Source organism: Phallusia mammillata, chromosome 2 (genome assembly GCF_965637545.1).
Source record: "Phallusia mammillata chromosome 2, kaPhaMamm4.hap1.1, whole genome shotgun sequence".
In the NCBI taxonomy this organism is placed as follows: Eukaryota; Metazoa; Chordata; class Ascidiacea; order Phlebobranchia; family Ascidiidae; genus Phallusia; species Phallusia mammillata.
Window position 1 is genome coordinate 26,753,975 of NC_137253.1, and position 25,256 is coordinate 26,779,230.

The 25,256-nt window shown below is 36.5% G+C and overlaps 1 protein-coding gene across 3 annotated transcripts; it reads right to left on the reverse strand.

Moving 5' to 3' along the window:
* On the reverse strand, positions 1-25,253 carry LOC145214731 (uncharacterized). 3 transcript variants are annotated; one of them, XM_080083324.1, is made up of 31 exons: positions 25,025-25,252; positions 24,485-24,634; positions 23,672-23,710; positions 23,244-23,279; positions 22,160-22,474; positions 21,398-21,543; positions 21,049-21,229; positions 19,998-20,990; positions 19,858-19,935; positions 19,227-19,357; positions 17,280-17,466; positions 17,029-17,067; positions 16,656-16,771; positions 15,903-16,086; positions 15,797-15,826; positions 15,591-15,629; positions 15,219-15,316; positions 12,922-13,138; positions 12,493-12,608; positions 12,291-12,423; positions 11,565-11,917; positions 11,214-11,239; positions 8,702-8,958; positions 8,471-8,625; positions 6,712-6,811; positions 6,028-6,127; positions 5,449-5,618; positions 4,858-5,024; positions 4,231-4,408; positions 2,777-2,869; positions 1-1,959 (listed from the first exon to the last, which is right to left on the reverse strand). In XM_080083324.1, the coding sequence occupies exons 1-31, from the start codon at positions 25,095-25,097 to the stop codon at positions 1,691-1,693; spliced, it is 5,169 nt and encodes a 1,722-aa protein (XP_079939450.1). In that variant the 5' UTR covers positions 25,098-25,252; the 3' UTR covers positions 1-1,690. The 3 variants fall into 3 exon arrangements, with proteins under 3 accessions (XP_079939450.1, XP_079939451.1, XP_079939452.1); XM_080083325.1 differs by lacking the exon at positions 2,777-2,869; XM_080083326.1 differs by lacking the exon at positions 4,231-4,408 and having other exon boundaries at positions 1,894-1,959; positions 25,025-25,253.
* Positions 25,254-25,256: the final 3 nt, after the last annotated feature.

Here is a 25,256-nt window from a genome sequence, read left to right on the forward strand (position 1 = left end):
TCAGGTGCATTACGATGTTATTACAATTCCTTGAAAAATGTATGAACTACCGTAACAGGAAATCAATGAATTGCAAGCAACCGGTTGAACTTTCAATCGATTTTGGTACATTACAGTAACAACGTCCATTCATGTTATAACGTATCATCATTGTTGATTCCCGAATACACAAAAAGAAAAAAGAAATATTTAGATTTTACAGTGGAAAATCCACGCGATTGAAATAACTCTAAATCTGAGGAACGACACAGCACGAAAAATACATAAAGGCCCAAATAAATGCCAACAGATGTGTTATGCTTACATGATGTGCGTCCTGAAAATGTTTACTGTTTTTTAAAGGCGAGACCTAGATGACGTAAAAAAGAGGATAAAAAGTTATGTCACCCCCCAACACAGCTAGTGACGTAATAATGCTATTTGGCACTTAGCGTGTGACGTAACGACGGAAGCAAATACAGCTAGCTGGGCAAAGTGACAACTATACTTTACGTGGTTACGTGTGGGGCAATCTAACTAGGCTATTGCAATTGATACAAACGTAAATCGGACGGGGTCTTTATCCTCTAACAGTGCGTACCGTTTTGAAACGAATGTCAATTTACAATCCGATCATTAAAACTACAAACAAAAAACAATTACTCGATTGTAAGCCACATGTTGAGGTGTTAAAAAAGTTTTGTTTAATAATGTATATTTGCAAACGAAAATTTAAAGCACATTGTATCAGATTGCAGGGCGGTCAAATAATATCGGCATGACATTAGACATGTAAGCCGCACAAACGGTATGGTAAAAACTTAGCGGTGGCTTACAATCGAGTAAATACGATATGGAAGCAACACCGGTTTTCAAATGTGGGAACGTGGTTAGATAATCACAGTTATTTGACGACACTTCCTATACGAAATATGTACATGTATATGTATATCTATGATATGGAAAGACGGCGCATATATAAACACAATGCTACTGTTCAGTACGTAGTTTGGAATGGGCAAAATTTGCTAAACACTTGCAAAGACACGCCACAGTAAACATACGGCGAATTAGAAAAACAAAACAGAAGTACGATTTTTCGCAGAGCACCAATAAAATACACAAAAAATAGAAAAGCGATTTTGCACAGTGCAAGTGGTAGGAAAAAAAACCTGACGTGTTTTGTGTAATAACCTGTGCAATAGATAAATGTGTATTTGGCGTTTGTGTATGAAAGCAAACTACAAGGTGCAATATTCTGTATGTTAAAGATAGTTCTTTTTTCATGATTAACAATATCATAAAGGTAAGTGTTTAAAAAAAGAAAACTGTTACCACGATTTATGCAATATCGGTTGAACAAGTACAATAAGGAACTTTACATCATTTGTTTAGAATATAGAGGCAGACTTAATAGATTCGGCAAAGAATATGCAGCTGCTCGCGTTGTGTGATAGAGAGTGGGCGTAATCTACAATATAGTTCGGGTGTAGAAAGGGTGCGAAAAAAATGCAATATTAGGTTGAAAACCAAGCGACGAAAAATGCAATTTTAGCGTCGGGAACATAACGGTACAAAAATAGCGGCATAAAAAATAGAAAAAAAGACTAAAAATAACTAAAAAAGCTTCAGTGATGAACTGTAGTACATTCCTCACATTTACAAAAGAGTTGGCTGACAATTCAAGACCCCTAGGGACCATGCTGGGGTTTTAGGACCCCATTGAACTTCCAGCAGACGTAGATTGGCCACTTAATCGTGCAAGTTCGTCTCTGATTTGCTGCTGCATTTCGGCATCGCCAGGCAACGAAGTAGAGGGGAGGCGTACGTCACCAGTCCCATTGGTAAGTGGGGGCGTTGTGGGTAATCCCTGACCAGGTCGTTGGGGCGACGGGGCGGAGTTGGGTAAAGAGTCGGATTCACTCTCTAGACGAGAAACTTCGTCGAATGCGCGGTACGGGGTCCAGATTACACTGTTGCCTGTAAATAGTTTAAACGTTCAGTAAGAAATTGTTGGAATGTTCTCGTGTCCGATCTATGCACAATACAAAAACGTCGATTTGAAGCGTTTAGGGTAAAAACACCGTGAAAAATTGAAAGATAAAAATAATTTTGCTTTATGAAGGCAGCAACCTTAACCTAAAACCCAATGCATTTGAGCAATAGTCAAAGAAATTTTCACGCTCACTAAAAACATACAATGCATAAAAAGTATATGTGATTAACATTCTGTGCTACAATGATCTTAAAGAAAGAAAGTAGTCAATAACATGCAAAGTGCACAAAACTCCATGTTTGTCTCAAAGCTAACAGGTGAAGATAAAGATTCATGCAAACATACAAGACCGTGAAAAACATGCTTTACATCAGTGGTTCCTAACCTTTGGGTATTTATTCGCACAGTGATAGTTTGACATATTTCAGTGGGTATATTACACTAGTTATGTGGCGTCATTCTTTTGCGACGTCAGTTGGTACTTCTAGTTTTTTTTATCAATGGGTTGTTCTCAGGGTAACGAAAAAAGGGTTAGGAACCACAGCTTTACATAAACGTCGATCGCATATTACCCGAAATTGTTACAATACATCAATTCTTAGTTCGCAGTTAAGTGACAACTCCACAACATTAAGTTGCGTTGTCCAGTTGTGGAAAAAAAACTAAACGAACAATTAATTCATATAGGTCTGCGTTTCGCGAGACCTTTGATAGCCTAACGATTCCCATGCAATCCTATATGATTTAGGCAACAGTGACGTCATGCGTATGACAACGTGACACATGCAATGTGCAACCAACCAACGCCGCGCGTCTTTCGAATGGGAGTTATGTAAGCCGCTTCGCCGCTAGGTGTCGCCGATGCGGGAGCCTTGTACGTGAGAGGTCGGACTCCTGTTAATTAAACCAACGATAATAGTAGCATTGCTTCACATGAAAAAAGGTTTTCCAATTCAAATCGAAATTGTGTGACAGTATACAAAGCTTTTTAATAGGCGTGAGCGTGACCCTATGATCAATGCTACATAAAGTGAAATAATAAAAGTTACAAATCAAGATAGCTTTGTTAGTTTCAAACATGTGAAACTAGTTGATTTTAGTTTATAAGTACAAACGATTACGTGCAGACGGCCGAATATGTACACATTTATAGTTCATACGAAAAAAATATTCAAAATGAAGGTACAAGTGTTAAGCGTATCTTTATTAAAAAAGGCAAAACCGGTTAGAACCTCTGCATCAGTACATCATGCGATTTTTAAAAAAAGGTTTCCAACCCTGTGCAAGCTTTGCTTTGGTTTTGAAAGAACAACACAGTCTCATTGGTGCCAAGGAATTTAGAACGTTATTCTTATGCGCACAAAAGAATGTCAAGCCCACTTGTAAAGAACAAGAAGTTCAACAACTTGAGGTTTTCAAGTTAGAAATCAATCGAAATTCATTGTACACTTGAAAAGCCACATGAGTGGAAAATAGCTACCTAAAAAAGCAGGTTGTGACACAAGGCATGTTTTGACGATATACTCCATTCAGTTTGTGTGGCTAAGTTTTATTTTTCGTAAAATGTTAAGAAACAGCCTCGGGTTTAGTGGGTTGCTTTTTTAAAGAATCGCGAGATTCTGTACATTTTTATAATTATTATGCAGATTTTACTTGAAAAAGAAAATGAAGATGCCAATTACTTATATATATTTATTTATATATGCCTAAACAAACTGTGGTTGACTTTTGACTGCAAAGTTTACTGGTTGTTTAATAAAAATCATACTTTAGGCTACATATACGCATATATTATCCAACAGGAAGCAAATGACTTAAAACATACACATTTAAAATTAACTTTTATCATAAATGTTGTACCACCGTTTCACAAACTTTTTTCTGTAGTGTCCCCTCAATAACTTGTTGCTTAGAGAACTCCCCAATTTTAGCAAAAAAAGACATCTGGACACATGTTTATCTAGGATTTCATGTTAAACCTGTTCAACATTACAAAAACACTTTATCAACTCGATTATGTGGACGATTAAAGAGGTATATGTTTCCAGTTTGACGCTGTATTCTATTCTGTCCTGATTTATTTAACCCTCCTTCATTTGCAAAACTATTATTTAACATATTCATCATTGCAAACGATTCCTAAAGTTCTAATCTATTACTTTCAAATCAGAAAAGAACAATTTACCAGAAACTGTTTGAAATGTTAACAAATTTTACAATGATATCGATTAAAATTGTTGAAACGACAGTCTTACCAGGCTGTGGGTCGTGAACTAGCGGAGGTTGCCGTCGCGTAAACAGGGGAGAGTCCCCACTGTGAGAAGTTTCATCAGGCGAAAGAGTAGGTGAACTGAACTGGCGACGTTTTGGGGCTTTTGATCCGCGACCGTGAGGCTGTGGCATAGCGATGCCGTCCGGAGAGCCAAAGTTGTTCTATACAGTAAAAAATTGCAATCTTTTTTATGATAACAACAAACTTTAAGTGTCAGAATGTTGAAACAAAACCATGCCGTTTACAATATAGGCTGGTCTGATTATGACAGAGATAGACTTTTAAAGACATGATTGCACAGCTATCGTTTGGCCACAGTGACATTTAAACGAGCGAAAATCATTTGCAGCTAAAACACAGCATCAAAATTTAAGAAATCTTGCAGAAGAATTGTTCCCTGGAAGGTGTTATTGCAAACATATAGACAGGTAGATACTGCTGTTCTGTAGTAGCCTACAATTGAACTTATTTCCAAACAGTTTTTGTTAGAGCTTTACTTTAAATGCGCAGCTTGCTTTTTAAAGATACTAGTTTAAGCCTGACTGAATGTGCTTGAGCAAGTAAACGCCAATAAAAAATTCAGCAGAGATCAATGAAGTTTGTAACTTACGGAGTCATATGGTGGCGATGGGAAAATTCCTGAGTCCATTGACCCCACGTGGGTGAGAGGGGGGTGTTGTGGGGCGACTGCGTTGCTAGGGGAACGCGGAGAAACAAGACTGAACGCATCTTCTAATAGTTTTGCCATCTTCTGACGTGTATCGTCTGGTCGATGAGCTAAATATCAAAACCAGTTTAATGAAGTAACCTGGACTAATTCGGCCTTGATATGAATTACACTACAATTTTAGACCTTCGTTTGGACACTTTTAGGCATATTTAAGTGAAATTTACATACATGTGGCCTATTTTGCCACGTAAACGCATCGTTAAGGCTAATGTCACAACTATATACCGATATGCAAAGTTATTGAGGGTGATACACTTCATCATTTAGTGATCGTATTTTACTAGGCTTTGTTCTAAAAAGGTTCGTGGCCCAAAAGCTGTGTTACAACAGCAATGTGATAAACACCAACGAACACTTCTATTCAATTGATTTTGCAAAGAAAATTAGGGTTTAAGTTTTTAAACGTTTTCCGCTTTATATTTTGAACCAGAAAACAAAGCTAATTCAGTTGGATTCTACAAATCTTTTTACAAGAATTTGAGCTTCCAGTGTCAGGCAATCCCTCGGTAGCTCGTTGTTGCGGGGTTACAACTGTATAGTTGCCCGGCGGTTGGTTAGAAGGGCCCAGAAGCACCTCAAGATCGGGATCAGGTTGTGGGTGGACCATGTCCAGTTTGCCCTTTCTTTTATGAGGGCGTTTTCTATAAATAGAAAATAAGTTTTGGTTTGAATTAAGTTAAACGTCTAGTTGCAAAATTTCACAAAAAATGTTTTGCATGAAGTTATCAAAAAGAATGAAGAAAAAACATGTTAGATAATCTTGCGCTTATTTGAAGTTGCTGTGCATTTCAAATATTTTTTTTACCGCTAAAAGGTTGCTCCAATTATAAAAAGAGCAACTTTAAATTCAATATCATACTGCATTTAATTTAATCAAGTAAGAACAGATAGTTAGTTACACCCGATTTGAAGTCGAATTAATTAAATTTAAAAACAATTAAGTTAAAAAAAATATCCAACAACATGTACAACATATGAAAGTAAGCGTAAAGACTGGTAAAACCAAACCACGCGAAGTTGTACACAGTGCTCACATAAAACAAGCCTTACCTATGTAGAGGGTAAAAAACTGCTGGAGCACGTGGCACCAATACTTCATCGATGCTGGTTTGGGCTTCGTCATAAGCTTTCTGTGTTACTGGGTCAACATCTGAACAAAGGGGGCACATTAGATGCGAAAATACTAACTAGAGAAGAAAAGGCGACGAATATGATTCAAAGCAGAAGCTGACCGAGGTGACAATATAAGGAAAAATGTGTGATAATAGTTGTAGTCAAGGGAATCATTTATCAATGTCTGGAGTAAAAAAATCATTATCAGCGTCTAGATTCTGGAACATGACGGCCAAAAAATATAGAAAAACACAAACAGAAAAGGCTTAAAATGATCAGAAACATTACAATGTGAACTTCTGAACATTACAAAAAACGATAAAAAGTTTTTTTAATCTGGATTTTAACTTGTGACGGTTGGATCCCCAACAAACAACTGCTTCTTGCAAACATATTTTTTGCACCCTAATCTGTTTATTTCAACAAAATGTCTATTGATTACAGGTTCATAGTTAAACTCATAGTAAACGTCAATAGTTCTTATACTATCTTTTGTGCATGAAAACTTGGAAATTTGACTTAAAATTTTTTTTCAATTTGGGATGTACCATACTTGCCATGCCCAACCTTCTGTGTACTTAAAGATTAACTTTTGCAACAATTTTAAATTTCTAAACGAACCCGGCGGAAGTTGATGTTTAGGACGCGACGCCATTTTTCGACTTCTCTGCTTGTTCCTGTGACGTTCAATTTCGGAACGGTCACGTAATTCGGGCGTCATCTGCAAAACAACAGGAGACGTTTTGACGTTAAGATCTGACGGTAAAAAGATAGCATGACGCAGGGGCGGATTTAGAAAAAAATTAAGGGGGGTGTCCAACAATTATTTGGGAAATTCCCTAGTGCAATACTGACGTTACACAATATGATTTGGGTATTCCCCTTTCTAAAAAACGTCATAAGTTTGACGTCACTCACGCACCAAAAAAGCTGCGGTCGCAAGGTATCATTTTGTAAATACGCAGTGCTCAATGCATAACAGAAATTTGGGGTTGGGAAAAACTGTTTTACTATCATGGACGCACAGAGCTTGTGATGTTGCATTGTTTATAACGACGCATTAAGCGGCAGTGTGCTTTGTCCAGAACTGCAAGCAGGTTTAAACCCGAAAGTACAAGACCTCAACCTAACGCGCAACTTTGGCATGTCGCAAATCGAACAGCATCTGTCATTAGAAATCGTTAAAATTTCCATTTACGGCTCTACTCTCTTGCTTACTCAACAAAACGGTGGTTGCAAGATAAACGTGACGGTCGGGTAATCAAAATACAAGACGTGCTTTAAAAATAACCTTTAAAGAAGTAGTTCTCAAACTGTGCGTCGCGACGCCCAGGTGCGTCGTTTCAACTTTTCCAGAGGCGTCGCAACAAAAAAAGTTTGAGAACCACTGCTTTAAAGGACTGAACGCCTTTTTGAAACGATGGTTAACCTTTTAAGTTGCGCACCGTTACGAATGCAATTAAGTTGGTTACTATGCAAGGCATAAAAAATGCCAAGCATTGGCAAGTTGCCAATTACGTGTACCTTAACAACATGGTTCAATATTTGTGACAACAATTGCGTGTTTGGTAGGTCATAAACAATATAGCATCAAACGTTTAAACCAGTTAAGGCGGATTTAACATTGTTTCAATACATTAAATTTAGTGCAGTCAGCACTTCAGCGTCCTTGGCGGATAATCACTTTTGTATTGTCAGCGCAATAAACTCTTTATTTTAATCCTTGTTACGTCACAATAGACTAATAGATAAGCCAATACCAAACGATGAAGGCGCATAGCTTTGAGACAACGACTCCATGTAATTACGCAACGGTAAACGGAACGTTTGGCCTATATCTACGCACAACTTTTTCAAAATGGGAGTCGTGCAAATTGCACCAATTTTCTTAGGGGGGTGTCCAAACACCAAACACCCCCGTCTAGATCCGCCCATGGCATGACGTCTTTCAAACTAAAGTGTCTCTTTTGCAGTTTTAATAGGATAGAAAATGTTTTTAAGACATTTTTTACGACAAATATGTTTGTTTCTTAAACCACGGCCATCCCGAAAAGGGACTTAAGTGTTTATAAACGGGTGAAATTGACGTGGCCGCTCACATCACTGATAATGGCATGAGCATTTGCCGAAACGTTTGAATAATAAAGCATATTGCTTTTTCTGTATATTCGTACCTTTATATTTTATATTTTTCGTTGAACTAATGAACAAATCCGAGTATAGTTTTTCAATTGATCAGGTGTCAAAAATATGCGACTAACAGTACAAGTCCAACATAAAAAGGGTAAAAATTCACGCAATAAAGGCAGACGTATGACACCCCAAGTAACAATTGCTTAAAAATCGCACGTAAAACAAATTTTTTTGGCAGAAAACTCACCGGGGGCGCTTGCAGGCGCATGCGTTCCGACATTAGCGGGGGTCGTATCGGGGGAAGTCCCACGGATGGGTGAAAGGTTGTGATTACTCGCTCTGGGATTTCGTGATTTGGTGATGCCATCATCATCGTGTCTGGCACCAACCGTTCGGGCAAATCTGTAAACCAAAGTTGTCATATGATTTTGTTAGGAAATTGTTGTGTGGATTACAGTATGCTGTGCAGAAAGCTTACCAGGCTGTGGTATGCTATGTCTGTCATATTTAGCCTCTGGAGAATGATTTTGAGGTTGTTTAAGTGGCATATGTGGTCTCGGAGTTTCAGCTCTACTTGGATGTTCAGTTAGAATTTCCGTCCTTATAGGTTCAGGTGGAATTACTGTCCTTATAGGTTCAGGTGGAATTACTGTCCTTATAGGTTCAGTAGGAATTGTTGCCCTCGGAGGCCCAGTTGGAATTGTTGGCCTCGGGGTCTCAGTTGGAATCGTTGGCCTATCAGATAGTTGATACATAAGAAAATAACACAACCCAGAATAAAGGATAAGTTTTTTTGGTGAAGGTTATTAAACTAGACCAGGCGTTGGAGTACATTGCTATGACGTGAAAACGTTACGTTAGCTCAGGGGCGGGCAACATACGGCCCGCGGGCCGGATCCGGCCCGCGACGGGATTTTGACCGACAGTTTCCGGGTCATACATGGTAATGTGGCCCGCGGCCACAGTCTGCCGCAATCCCCCACTACTTGCATACTACGTCAAATTGTAGTTGTAACGGACAGTAACGCTCCCCAATAGCAAAAAACTTTCCCGCCGTTACTATCTAAGCAAAAAAAACTATCTAAGTCTGTGGTGTATGCATTAAATTGGTGTATGCGCTATGTATGGTGACCGGCTATACCTTTTTAATATAACGGTAACGAGCTTTCCCTCAAACTTGTTTCACTTTTACACTTTCTATAGGTCTGCTAGCGCTTCAAAAACTGCGAAGTTTTTGTATCATCATTAAATTTGATAAATCTAGTGTAAGTTATTAATGTGGAATGTATAGGTTTCTCTTTTGCCGAGTAATGCCCCATTACTTTTAATCAAAATAACAAAAATAGCTATTGTTTGCGCATAATTGTATGATGTTATCTTGTCTATGACGTCACAAACTTTGCTTGGATGCGTTAGAATTGCGTGAAATTGACCCTCAGTGTTGTTGTAGCAATTAAATTGGGTTTTAACTGTTAACATAAGCATTCGTTGGTGCTGGGTAAATCTAGTTGCACGCAAATGCTCAAGAGTCAAGAACTTAAAAAAAAAACGATATAATGGGGGGCGATATTGAGTCAGTGCCCTAGCAAGGGGGCGATTTCGCTAAACTGGTTGAAGACCACTGGTTTAGGTGGTCAAAATCCGTTTTAAATCACTGGATAAATACGCGATTAATGTATCGATTCGGGAATCCGGCCCGCCAAGTACTTTATTTTCCCATATCAGGCCCGCCGACTGGAGAAGTTGCCCGCCCTTGCGTTAGCTGAACCTTTGGAACAAAATACAGGTTTCATTGGCAACTATCGCCTGTAAGTGGTAAAACGTTATAACTGTAAAAAATCTTTAAAGAAGCCTATTCATTTTTATATTTGATTGAGAATCGCGAAAACTACTGTCATGGTGAAAAACTACTGTCAAGTTAGTTCCAAGCGTTTAAAAAAGCCACTTTAACACTGATAAGTTGCAAAAAAAGTTTTTTTTGCGCGCGCACAGAGCCACGTTGCCAGTATTCTTGTAAACTACGCATATGTCGCCCAGAAATTGTTGTTTCACTGAAAGTCAAGGCAATCTCTAATGCGAAATTGCGAACAAATAAAAATGCACAGCCGACTGTATCGTACTGTATAAGGGTCACCAAACTACGGCCCGCGACCCCATTTTTGGGTTTGCCAAATAGTATTGATAACTTTGTTACAGTCAAAAATTAATCTACTTCTTACGAAAGTTCACCGTTACGACATGTAAAATTGAAATTACCTAGTTTCATAGGATTGCAAAACCCAGGATTGATCCAATGTCAGTTTATTACGTCACAGACAAGACAAAAAGTGTTAATTGTGCGCAAACAATTGCCTTATTGTGTTACTTGTGACCGAATATACAAGCATTGCTTGCAAGATGAGACTAACTATACAATTTAACAGATTTTAAATAGGTTTTTAACAAGACCATATCTTGGCGCCTTTATAAAAATCGCCTCGTGGGCTAAATTGGGAAAGACGACACTAGGGCATGTAAACTATGCGGCCCGCACGAATCATTATTAAACGTAACTCGACATCCATTTCAGAGAAATAAAGCCCAAAACTTTTTGCAGCAATAAACTTTAAAGTGAAAACTTTGCAGCCATAATGTGCTGCGCCCCCCTTGCGAAACCTTTACGCCTCCCAGTTTAAGAACCCCTGGCCTAAACGATCAGCAACGGCAAAAAGTTTGACAAGCTAAAAATTCAAACATTCTCAGCAACTTGGGACACAGCACAAGTGGTAATAAATTATTTGACTTAAGTCCTAGCAGCGTTTACCAAACTAAAGGTGTTTACAAGTGCCGAAATTGTGATCAAGCTGTGAAAAACAATTGAAGACTCCTAAGTATCTACGTTCATATTGTGGACGCAAAAATCGTATACCATATAATGCCATGTTTTAACTATCTTTACCCACTCAGTAAAAACACAGTCATTTCATTCAAAAATGTTGCATTTGACTTACCCTTCAGGTCCATCCTTTTGTGTACCCTGTGAAATAAAACAAAAGTTTCAACAATTTTAGTATGCCTGGGCAGAGGTCACAAATAAAAAGTTTCGAGGAGGTCGTGCAAATCAGTCTCAAACGTTTTGAAATCGAGCCTATGCGTTCGAGCCTCGATGCAGTAAAGTACAGACATAAAATTAAACAGTTTTGTGTTGTTAATTTCGAGCGCTTGTTAAAGCGTAATTATGATTTTGATTAACACAACCTTTTTGAACTCATTTTCATTAAAATGTTAAAAAAGTTAAGAAATCTGAAGTGATGTGTTTAGTTTTGCAACGCATTAATTCTAACCGATGAAAAAAAACTTACCTTAAGTCGTCTTAAACGAATGCACAAAATGATGATAACGATCACCAAGATAATTATGAACAAAATCAATAACCCGACAACCACCCAAAATATCCACACCAGGATGCATGCTGGACCAACAACCATCTGACCGGTGGTTGTCATATTGGTAGAAGCTTCTGTTGGCGTTGTAGCTGTTTGAGTCATTGTAGTGTTTGACGCAGTTGTTGCAGTCAGTGTATTTGTTGTTGGGCATGTGACAGTTGGGATTGTGGGACATTCTACTGGTGGTGCAGTGGCCGTTGCGGGGCAAGACGTGACGGTACAAAACTCTTTTGGAGAATACAAACACGGTAGGGTTCTGGTTGCATTACCTGAAACAAATTATTGCAATTCAGTTTGTCGAAAAAAAAACACATTCAAATCTCTAATTGACCTAACAAACAATTATGTTTTATTACCTATAAAATTACATTTTTGGAATTGCATTATGGTGCAAGTATGAAGAGCTAAATCTACAAACAAAAAAGACAAGCTGAATTTCAAGTTGTTTGAAGATTTACTGTACTTTGGTTAAGGAGAACAACCAAAAGCTTAATCGACGCGGCGGACAAAACGCGAGCGGAATCGAATCGATTGTATATGCAATTTCATTAACTTAGACAAGCAATTAACAGGTGTACTTCCAATTTTGCCCATTTTTAGTTACTAAGTTACAAAAACAGGCTTATTAAAGAGAGTGCTCACCTGACAATGTCAGAACGCTTCCCAAGGCAGGAATGGATGACAAAGTAGGTTCAAAGTTGTCGATGTCACTGATCGTACCAAAAAGTTGCATTGTAACTATTGACGGGGCGTAAGAAGTGGCAATGAAACAAACCTACGAAACACAAAGTGTGAACACAACTAAATTATATTTATTTTAGGTCGAGCACAAACATTTACTTACACTTGGCCGTGAGGCGAAATTAGTGTTGAATGTTTCGATAATTGACGCACTGAAATCAATGCCGCCCAAAAATGAATAAGTTACATTTCTTGAAGGAGCAGAAGTATCGCGAAAATCTAATAAGTATAAAAGAAAATTTATGTTTTCACCTTTAAAACGTAGTCTACGTAAATTTAAGCGTGTGTGTATTCTTGCTTATCTACTTGTCTGAGCAGAGAATTACTATTTCTGCACACATTTAGTAGTGTACAAAAAACAGAGCGAAAAATCTACTCGTCAAGTACTTCAGGCCGAGAAGCGCTATTTCAGAATGCTAATCGGTAAACTACTCGTTTCAAACAACCAACAACGAAAAGGCAAAAAGGTGATGCCATATTACGCTACGAATGGACACAGTTTTGTTACAAAAATCACATTACTAAAACTTACCGAAGTAAAAAAATTCGTCGGCTGACAAAGCTATTCTGCATCTATCTTCTGTTGTCGAAATTTGTGTAATGTTGATAGTAATAGAGTTATCAGCAAATCGCGAATGAAGGAAGCATCTAGCAGCCCAACCTGTCCCAGCACCAAGTGCTCCCCTTGCAATGCGACCACTGTTCAAGGTTACTGTGTACGTTATAAACGTAGCATCAAAATCGTATATCTGCAAAAAAAAGTATGGAATGTAACCAGACATGGGGCCATTCGTATTCGTCATTCGTATTCGAATGCATTCGAATACAGGTTTCGGCACCTTCGTGCTGTATTCGAATGATTTTGGCTTTCGTTCGATAGTCCATGAATACAATTCGAATAGTTGAAGTTAACTTTTGAACCAACAATTCATGAATACAAAAACTTGAGTAAATTTATTCGAATACAATTCGAATTGTTGTAGGTTTTTGCCAACCTAAGAATTTGCAAATTCGAATACACGATATTTTTTACGAATACAATTCGAATTGTTGTCGGCCTTCGGCAAGGTAACAATTCGTAAAATCGAATACATGACTACATTTGTACGAATACCATTCGAATTGTTGTCAGCCTTTGGAAACGTAAGATACGTAAAATCGAATATATGACTACATTTTTATTAATACAATTCGAATTGTCGATTACCTCCAGACTAGAAGTAGTCGAGAATATTTTGCTATATTTTTGCCAAATAGATTCGAATACAATTCAAATTGGCAGTGAATGTGACCTGATTTGACAAGTTTTTGTTTATGTTACGAAACAATGACATATAGAAGTTTAATTGTGACGTTACATAAATGGAATTGTGTTACAAAGCTTGCAACATTGGGTTGTTCTCAGCACCTGACAGGTGTAGCGTGTTTATGAAGCAAACATTTCATGTAAACTTGGTGAAATTTTTATAACGGAGACTTAAATCAGTCAAGCTAACGTGGCAAAAAAGCTCGTTGGTTTACATTTTTACCAATAAAATTGCAATTCATAAACCCATGTTACTTTTTGATCGAATACCTTTTAAGTTTCGGGGCATTTTATTTCTTTTATTTTCCGCAACTTATTTATTTTATTTTCCGCAACAAATTGAATGTTATTCGAATTGTTTGCTTCTTACAACAACTGAACAATTCGTGAATACAAATAACTAGAACTATTAATTCGAATACAATTCGAATTGCTACGTCTCAAAAAGTACGAAGTATTCATGAATACGAATACACGCTTGGGGTTTATTCGAATAGTATTCGAATTACACGTTGTTGTTTTTTGGTCAACTATTCATGAATACTAATACTTGACACGCTTTATTCGAATACAATTCGAATTGCTGCCACCTTAACATTACGAAACAATTCGTGAATACGAATACCTGACTCGCATTATTCGAATACAATTCGAATTGCCGAACTTCAAAAAGTGCTTAGAATTCATGAATACGAATACATGCCTTGGTTTATTCGAATAGTATTCGAATTACTTGTCGTTGTAGTTTGGTCAACAATTCATGATTACAAATACTTGATTCGTTTTATTCGAATACCATTCGAATTGCTGTCACTCAAAAATTGCCAAAGTATTCATGAATTCGAATACAGTCATGCAGGTATTCGTAAAGTATTCGAATACCGGACGCGTGTATTCAAGCCCATGTCTGAATGTAACACGCCACTCAATGATTGTGCATTACTGGCTACAAACAAAAATTAAACCATGCAGAGCCGGGGTTAACGGTCGATAGGTAAACTTTTTATGCCTTAGTATACATCTAAAAAAAAATTAGAATAGTTTTACTAACCTATAAGTTTTAAAAAGTTTAAATAACATAAAATATTTGGTCTAAAAAATGACATTTTGAAAATGTAAATGTGTATGTGTGCCCGCATGATGAAAAACGTTTTTACCAACATTAACATATGTACACTAACATCAAATTTTCCTAAAAGTACTATTCTTTATAGTTTTTAGTGACTAAAAAGAAACAAACTATATTAGGCAGCGGTTATTGCGAAATGTAACTTACGAACTTCGAAACGAATTTTAACTCCGATATTTTAACAATGGGGTTTTGAATGAAAAACCTCATTTCTTCATTTACCACAGTTTCCGTCATAGTTAGGGGTTACAATTTTCACTGCATATGTTTTACTGCAAGTCGAGGCACTCACCAAAATTTTAACGAGCCACTCACCAAAAAAAAATTTAACGTGTTTTTGGTTTTCATGGGCGCCTACATAGAAAATTGTTTCATAAAAAGAACATCATCACACCTGTACAGTTGTTGCGGAACCAAACAAGTCCGTATACTCTTGACTCAGAATACTTGTCACAATGCTGTAGTCATTCAAGGGTGGTTGGCTGGTATATTCTTAAACAAAACAAATAAAAATTAAAATCTCAAAAGACTGCCACAGTCTGCTGAAAGTTGAATTACATTCATGCATAGTTCGAAAAGTCCTTGCAAGTTTTTCAGGCTTACAGGTCCAGAAAGTCAAAACCATTACACACAAATTAGAATTAGAAATTGTCGACTAGCAAAGTAGATAAGCATATACTGCCATTACACATACATTATGACCTATTTTAAAAATTTTGTATTGGGCCCCAAACAAGCATTGTACTTTTACCAAATAACAGCTTACCCATGCGAATTCCAGTTGTGGTAAAATTCTTGTCTCGTCCTACAAAATGGTTAATGTTTATAGTGTATGCTTATAAGAATTATATTTTTACTCATCAGTTCCATCGTTAAGATTATAATTCTTTAATTTAACAAGTTTATCATCGTGAAAATAAAGATTTGGTTTCAACTACATTATTAGTCCACTTGTGTTGAAAAGGTACATACCCACAAATGGCCCATTTGGGACTTGGTTAACTGCAAAACAAAAGTAACAAACAGTTAAAGCATCATCAATTTATCTTTTATTTATGAAAAATGTATAGTATGGTACCTGGTGAAGCTTTTGTGATGACTTGATCAATTGAAAACCAAGTACTCAGCATACTGATATACTGATCATTGTCTACATCAGCAATCAGTAAAACATGACAAAGACTCTCACTACAATCGAATCCGTTTGCATCCACTGTGTAATTTGCAGAAATTTGGTTGGCTGTGTTGTCAACATCAGTTACCTAAAAACACCTTATATTGCAATCACAAATATTAAACTGTATTCAGTCTTTAAATATATAACTATGTTATGATAACCATGGTACTACCATACTGGTTGTGTTTTCCATTATATATTTTTATCTGTGAAAACAACATAAAAAACATTGTGTATAACTGTACTGCAATGACATAAAGGTTCATAAACAATCATTTTTTTACAATATATTAAAACAGAAATGAGGAATTGTAATTGCCATCAAAAACCTAATTGGGTACTTTTATTTCAACTTATATTTAAAAAGATCTAAAATGTTCTCAGCAGTTTTGACTGAGCATAACACACAAACAAATTAAATACAAGCTAAATTTCAATTTAAGCCACAACGCTTCATAATATGGTTAGCTGCAGTGGGTTCAACCATTATCCACCAACTGTGCGCTTTACTGTTTTGCATTCCATAACGTTTTAACTTTGTGCAGCTATCTCCGGCTTGGTGATTGTTTGTGCTATTGTATCGCTGTGTTCTCCAAGCAAAATAAACACATTTCATCTCATCTCAATTCCAATTGCTTTTGCTTTTATACTTACATTAATACTTATAAAACTGCTTGTAGTGTTTCTTGGGTACAATGAAGACAGGGCTTCTGTGAGATTACTGATCAGTGTCTGATCACTTTCAGTAAAAGGAGCGGTCAGAATAAACTCTGTTACCAAACAGAAATGAGTGCATAAATTGAAAAAAAATACAAATTTTAAGTGATGCTAAATGTGTAAATCACTTTATTTGAAATCAACAATGCTCTATAAAACAGATAACTTGGTGCCTAATTATACACAGATAACTCCTTACTATTTTAACAACCACCAATATAGTAGATTAGAAGATTCAGATAAATTGGTGTCAATTTGTTAAGAGAAAGCCATTTACAATCTGTTTACCTAAACAAAAAAAAACATGTACCTGTCAAAATTTCCTGAGTGTTTGCGGCACGGTTTCGTGCTAAAAATAAGTGTAACAATTATATAACTTGCTTAAAAAGTCACATTCTACCAGTTTTAAACACATCATAGGAAAACGTTAATTCCATTAAAAAAAATTTTTTACAATTTAAAGATAGCCACTGGTGCTGGACCAAAAAAACAGAATTGCAAAAAAATGTATGCAGTGGACACATAGACAAGCACAAAATTCTTAGCAGGAAAAATAATTACCTTGAATACTTGCAGTGCGAATTACAGGGGCAGAGATGCCTTGGCGAACTATTGCCTGCTGAACCTGCGTATCAGTTACTCCTTGTATAATTTGAGCAGATTCACTACTTGGCAACACTACACTGTCTCTACCAACAATGTACTTGGCTCGCACAGAACCACTTCCAAACGTGGAATCTGTAGAAAACTGAAAAATAAAAAAATACTGTAAAAATCTTTGGCTGAAATAGCCTGAATTCCTTTGAAATCTGAACAACCTGGCTGCTAAAAAGCTACAGGTGTTTTAATTGTTAAAAAATATCCTAAACACCAGTTAAATACTAATGCAACATTTAAGTATAACCAAAGGGAGAACTTACATCGTGCGAAAAATATATCAGCAACCAATGTAAATGTTTGTTTTATCTATTAAAAACTAGAAGGGTGGCTTAGCACATATTGCCCTTGCATATACACTATAACCTATTTTAAAACATAAATATATTTCCTATGATTATTTTGTATTGGGTCCCATATTAGTCACCGTCTTTTATAACTTTAGTCGTTTCTGCAGGCAAAAACTCATGGGTCCCCACACATGCAAAGTTGAAAATAATGCAATTCAAGAGACAACCATAAGAAAGTCGGGTGTTGTAAGGTAAAACACAGTGATCGGCACTGGGCTTAAATAATAATGCTATGAAGAATACAAACTATAAAATTAGATTCACCCCAGATATTGTTAGAAGTATGTCCTATTTAACGTTTTAAATAACTGACCCATTTTAGGGGGCTAGGAGGGTAACTAATTGGGTTCGACACACAAATTAAAAAATATATAAAAACCACAATGACTCAATCAATAGTACTGCAAAATTTCAGCCCAATCCGCCAATGTTTAAAATTTCGACCACTAGAGGTGTTTTGAGCAACAACCGTTAATGATTCTGACGTCATAGGGCTGTTAACAAGCCCCTAACTGCCATGGCGCAAAAACGACCACCAAGCAACCCACCAACGAGTAACATACAACTGCCTGCCCTTGTAACACTATTGTGCCAAAGAAATCTTTCGTTTGTGGTGCCCAGTAACATACAAATACGTTTTACACTTTAGAGGATTGTGGGGTAAATGTTAGGACTACAGGGTTGAACACAACAATCGACACCTATAAACGGCATACTTTTCAAGAAATCCAAATTTCAGCCAATTCTGACACTGTTTAAAAACTCACCCATTTTGGGGGCTAGCGGGGTAAATACTGGGGTTATCAACAAAAACAAAGTGGGATGCACATCTACATAACTATGTCTACCATCTGTGTAAATTTCAGCCAAATCCATCAAACATTTGATGGAAAAACGAGTCGGACAAACTTTGGGTAAAAACACCCATTTTAGGGGGCTAGCGGGGTAAATACTGGGGTTATCAACAAAAACAAAGTGGGATGCACATCTACATGAATATATCTACCATCTGTGTAAATTTCAGCCAAATCCGTCAAACATTTGATGGAAAAACGAGTCGGACAAACTTTGGGTAAAAAATACCCATTTTAGGGGGCTAGCAGGGTAAATACTGGGGTTATCAACAAAAACAAAGTGGGATGCACATCTACATAACTATGTCTACCATCTGTGTAAATTTCAGCCAAATCCATCAAACATTTGATGGAAAAACGAGTCGGACAAACTTTGGGTAAAAACACCCATTTTAGGGGACTAGCGGGATAAATACTGGGGTTATCAACAACAAAAAGTGAGATGCACATCTACATAACTATATCTACCATCTGTGTAAATTTCAGCCAAATCCATCAAACATTTGATGGAAAAACGAGTCGGACAAACTTTGGGAAGAAAAAAAAAGGAAGAAAAAAAAAGAAAAAAACAAAAACAATTTAAGTAAAATCAATATGTGTCCCCTTCAGGGAAGGGGACCCATAAAAACTAATAGCAAAGATCGTACCAATACATTAAACATGTTAGTTGCCCTTTTTCTTCTGGCCACAGCAGTTTCATTCGTGAAAAGAACAATAAGAGCTTCCCTTGTTGCTTCTGTGACATTTATAGTGGTTGTGCTTTCATTGTAATCATAATCTGCGAAAAATTACATTATTTGTGTGGATGTGTGCTTCAAGACAAAAAAAAAACACTTGAAACCAGTGGTGGGATTCAGCCAGTTTGCACCGGTCCTATGGAACTGTCTCAATAAATATTATGAGATCAGTAAACCAGTTAGCCTGAAAAAAATTTAAATCCCACCAATAGAAATTTGAATCGCACCACTGGTTTTATGACATCACACACTGGCTGACTAAAAATTTAAATCCCACCACTGCAGGAAACCAATAAATTTGCATTAGAAAAATAAACGTAGCCACATTTACAAAAACCTGTTTGACAGTGTTTAAATGTTATCTTTTTCACACATTTTTATATTCTACAGATGAGTGTGCTAACTATTTGAAAAAAAAAACTTTAAAAAGAAAGATTGTTAAAAAAATGTTATTTGAAAACTAACATCCATTGCGCTGCTTGTTCTAGAACTCGGTTACAAGTTAACAATTCCAATATTTATTGTCACATAATCCACTTACCGAATATCAATTGCTTTGTAATGTCATTCACAAAAGGTACCAAAAGAGGATCTTGGGTTGTTGGGACTGTAGTTGCAGCTGTGGCACAAATTTTTATCACAAAATACGTTGACAGGATATGCTTTTATTCATGGACTTACCTGTAGATTCAGTTGCAGTTGTTACTTCTGTTGTGGATGCAATAGAAGTAGTTTCAGGTGCTACAGTAATTGCAGCTGTGGTTGTCTCAGTTGTAGTATCTACAGATGATGTAGTTGGAGTTGGTAATGGAGTAGACGCATCAGTGCCAGTTGTAGCAATCACAGTGGGTGTTGTCATGAATGGCACTGTAGTGTCAACCATTCCAGTAGTGGTTTCATTTACAGAAGATGTAGTACTTGAAATTGTAGTAAGGGTGTCTCCAGTAGTTGCAATGGTGACCATAGTTGTCATAGGAGTTGTAAGTAAAGGTGTAGTTGGGTTAACATCAGTGGTGGTGTCTGTTATAGTTACGTTTGTAACTGATGCTGGTGTAGTAATGGTTGGAATAGTCACACTTGATTCACTGGTGATAGGTGCTGGTGTAGTAAAGACTGGAGAAGTGATGTCTGTAGTATTTGCAGTAGTTCCAACAGTGTCAGATGTAGCTGAAGCCACAGTTGATATTGGCGTAGCTGTTGTAATATTGGATGTATTGTTTCCAGTAGTTGAATCTGTTACTGCCACTGTTGTAGCTATTGTAGGATTTGTTCCCACTGCTGTTGTAGGTATAGGAGTAGAGGTGTTAGGAGCTGATGTTATTGCATCTGTTGCATTCATCGAAGTTGTAGCAGTTTGAGCATTAACTGTTGTATCTCCAGTAACTGGCACAGTCACTGTGACAAATGGGGTGGTTGGAGTAAAAGTTGTATTAGGTGTAGGCGCGGTTGTGCCCATAGTTGGTGCAGGAGGTGTAGATAGTATCGGTGCAGTTGTGTTGTTATCAGCTGTTGTGTCTGTGGTAGTTGCATTATCTGCAGTGGTTGTTGACATAGGAGATATAGTTGCTGCTCCTGTTTCTGTTGTTCCTTCTTGTGTAGTGAAAACAGCAGTAGTATCAGCTGTGCTATTTGCACTAGTAGTTGGGGAGGGTGTAGTTACTGTTGGTGTAGCCACTGTAAAAAATACTGGTTTTATTAAAAAAAGTGTTGGATTTCTTGCTAATGACTGTACCTGCAGCTAAAACAATACTTGATACATTGGTATTAAGTTGAGTAGAAACAACCTCCTCATATACAGAAGCAGTAACATTAAGCCTTGCAACTGCCTCATCAGCTGGTATAGTCATATTGTCTGTGGCCACAGAATAGTCAACATTGATGGTGTTGTTATCAAGGTTTTGGGCATCTTCAATCTAAAATATACGATTTCAAATGGTAATATTTTTGTGTTTGTTTTTTAGGTTGATATTTTTTTTAAATCTTTGTTAAGTGTAGGTAATAATCCTTATTCAAAACTTGCTTTGCATATTTTTTTAACATAAAGCATTTTTCTACAAATAGTTAAGAAATGGCCCTCTTACTGTGATGTTATATATAGGTGATGTTGCTCTCTTTCTTCTTCTTGCAGGTGGGGTTGTTATATTATTATACAAAGTCTCCAAAGCGTCTTTCATGTCTTGTCGAAACTGAGGAGTTGTTGCGTTTACAAAATTGACAGTTCGAAATTCTGCAGAAACAAATTACACAATTCAATTAAACATTGAAAATATTTTGAGATTTAAAACCTTTTGCCAAACCTACTGTAATTTTGTCACTAAAATAAAATATAAAGTAAATTAAAATTCTTTACCCAAGGAGTCGAACCGGAACTGAACCCGAACCTGCAAACTGGTTTAAGTGGTTTAATTCATTACTTCATTAAACCTGAACCACAATAACATTTTTTTTAAAACAAGAACCAAACCAGTTAAAATGCAGTCAGTGGTATTTTTATGCTCAGCACTAAGCACTAATTGATAGATCTCGAAATAACAAAGTACTTAAAAATATGTACGAAAACAACAATCATCATGTCAAAAGGTGTTTGTTTTGTACACAGTCAAAATATTCTGGCATTTGATATGGTCATATAGATACCAGGTTGAATCAAAAATAAACTAATGGGAATTTAAACAATTTAAAAAACAGAACAAGACTTTAACCAAAAAATAAATATATTTTTTATCAGAACCCAACCAATACCTCCTATAAACAATAAATAGTGAACCCGAATTAAACCTGCACCAATTTGACAAGTGGTTTGAGTCCCCATCCTAACCAAGTACCACATAAGCAAAACTTACGGGTATTAACGATATTCACTATAACTGTAGTTGTAGTAACTTCAGGCACAGGAGTTGTCTCAACAGTAAAGGGAGCCGTTTCAAAAGGTGTAGTCCCGCTCCCTTCTGTAGTTTCTGTGCTGTCTGTAAGTTCTGTTGACATAATTGTGGTTTGTACTAAAACATCTGTAGTAGTATCCATTGCTGTTGTTTGTATTGAAGTTGGTTGTGTAGTGGAAGGTTCTGTGCCACTACCAATGTCATCGGTTGTTGGAGTGGTGACCATGTCTGCTGTTGATGTTTCAGGTGAATCTGTTGTAGAACCGCTTCCACTGTCTACGGAAAGAACAAATGTAAACTTACTGTTTTGCATGTATACACTTCCAAAAATGTCGTGCCAACATTTTCCCCTTCTCGTTTTGCTCACAATATGCCAAACTAACTCTCTGGTGAGCTACTTCCAAATAACACTTCATACACTGCAATAATTGCAGTGTATTTATTTATAATCCACCAACCCTGCCATCCAATTTTTTGTGCTTTATAGTGTTTCAATGTTGCACAGCTATTCGTGGATTAGTGATTGTTCAGTGAAATTGTGTTGCTATGGTTTCTTGAACCAAGCAAAATAAACTCAACTGACCCTCTTTAGTTGGAAAGTGTGTTTTTTTGTGTAAAAAAAGGTTGTACTTTATACCGATGGCAAACAGAGATAAAGGACTATACAGCTTTGCAGACACACTGCTCTATAGATAAATATTTCATTTGGTCAGAATAAACAATGACAGAAGAGAGTTTATTATTATGTATTTTTACCAGGGACTATTTTATGATCATGTAAATCAGTTTCAGTACAGAGAGACACAAGTAGGTCAATAGTCAGTAAGAGGATTATGGAATATACATTTACACCCATAAGCATTTATTATTTAAACAATGCCAAACCAGACATTCATGCATTATTGATTAATACAGATATTTTTGTGAAGGAAAAATAAATTATTAGTACAGGTGTAAACTGAAGTCATGTGCAAGATGGTTTTTCATACTAGTATGTGGTAATTTCAGCTTAAAACATATGAAAAACAAATATATTATATCATACCATCGTTTCCAATCACATTGCGGCGAAATCTTTGATCTGCACAAGAGTCAAAATTTTTGTTTTTATAATTTCAAGCTGTTAATGTTTGTGCCTTGTAAAAATACTTCATTTGATTACAGAAAATAATATTTCGCAATATCATTGTTTAAGGAACAATAAGTGTGGTGCATACACTTTAAAGGTGTACTTTTAATACTTGGTAAACATGTCAACATTTTTATGTCTTAAAAAGCGTAATTAGACAAGGGTGTAAGGCTGTAGGCAAGTTTTTTCCTAATACCATGACACAATACTGACACTGTAGTCAAGTGAAATATCTTTAACATCAGTAAAGATAAGATATCACAAAACTACTGAATGAGTGAAAGTACTATCTTAGGATATATCTTATGTGTGTCCTACATATCAGAAAGCTTAGCAAACCTCACCTCTTTGTTCCGCTTCCCACAGCTCAAACATTTCAATGCCTTGAGAAAACAGATCCATTATGAGTTAACACAACAGAAGCCACACAAGATAATTGTTGTTTGTATGCGCAGTGAGCACTGGATACTTGACAACAGATGATTTTGGAATGTTCAAGTATGTCTTGTCAAATTTAGATAAGTGACACAATTTTTCATGGGATTAAATATTACTGTGATATAACCACTGGCCCTTTAACACATAGATAAAGTCCATTGCATACAATGTTTTAATGTTAAAGGAGAAAGCACCAAACTTATACCAATCCGTGACATATATAGAGTAAATGTTAAAGAGTAAATTTCAAGATTTACAATTGTTTACATAGAGACTAGTGATGGGACCAGTACCCGGTACTCGGTATTGATGGTATCGAACGATTTCAGTGGTATCGATCCTCGTACTCAGTATTGAAATATTTTGTCTCATTTTTCGATACCACTGTGCAAGTACCAAAGGCTGGTTTACACCATAAGAATACGGGCAACTTTTCGCCATTATTTGATTCGAGAGCACAAAATTGGAAAAAGTTCCGCCAGTTATGCATGTCTTTTTCGCTATCATGATGGTGATTACATTTTTCAGCATGTGTGTGTGCATGCCTGTACCCCGACCATATCAGATAAATTAGTCAGTGATATACAACTAAGTACAACAGTACACTTAAGTACCCGGTAATCATACTCGGTATCGAAGGTATATACATGTGGTACTCGTAGTATCGGTACTCGCTTCAAAACCTGGTATCGTCCCATCACTAATAGAGACAGCCTTACTTTCATATATGTCGTCAATCGAGGGGGTAGAAGGGATTTCATCTGGAAGCAATGTTGCCATGTCAATTTCATCTGGAAGCACAGATGAATAGACCTTGTCCAAATCTGTGGCATGATTAGATTCTTTGGTATTTGATGTACCATATTGATCTGTCAAACATTGTAAAAAAACAATATTAATATCTTACAATAGATTTTGTTGCAAAAAAGGTACAACTTGCACCATCGCCAAATTGATTAGGAACACTATACACAGACTTGAAGAGAAATTTAAATCAAAAACTGCCTAGTGTAGAACTTGTATGTGAAAAATATTAAATGACAACCTGCACTGATGATGACAACAGTGATTTTTAAAATGCCTGCATGATATATTCTTTATACACAAGTTCACTGGCATGTTTTTGATCAAAAAACAACCGTTGGTGATCCATAAATTATCACAATGACAGTAAACATGGAAATCGTAAATAGGTTACATCATCCACTTACAATTTTTGTACACACATTATTAAACTTGCAACAAAATTTGAACCAAACCTGTTTCGTCAAAATGGATGGACACCAAGACAAAAATAAGTAACACTCTGGCAGCGCAAATCCAACATCGCATCTTTGTCCTTGTTCAAGTGCTTAGATTATTTTTATCCACTGAGTGCAGTTTATAGGTCCATCCATTTTAGTAATTATAAAATAGTTTCATTACTGTCCAAAACATATACAGACCTAACTTGAAGCCCTCTACAATTAACTACAACAATATTTTCTATCA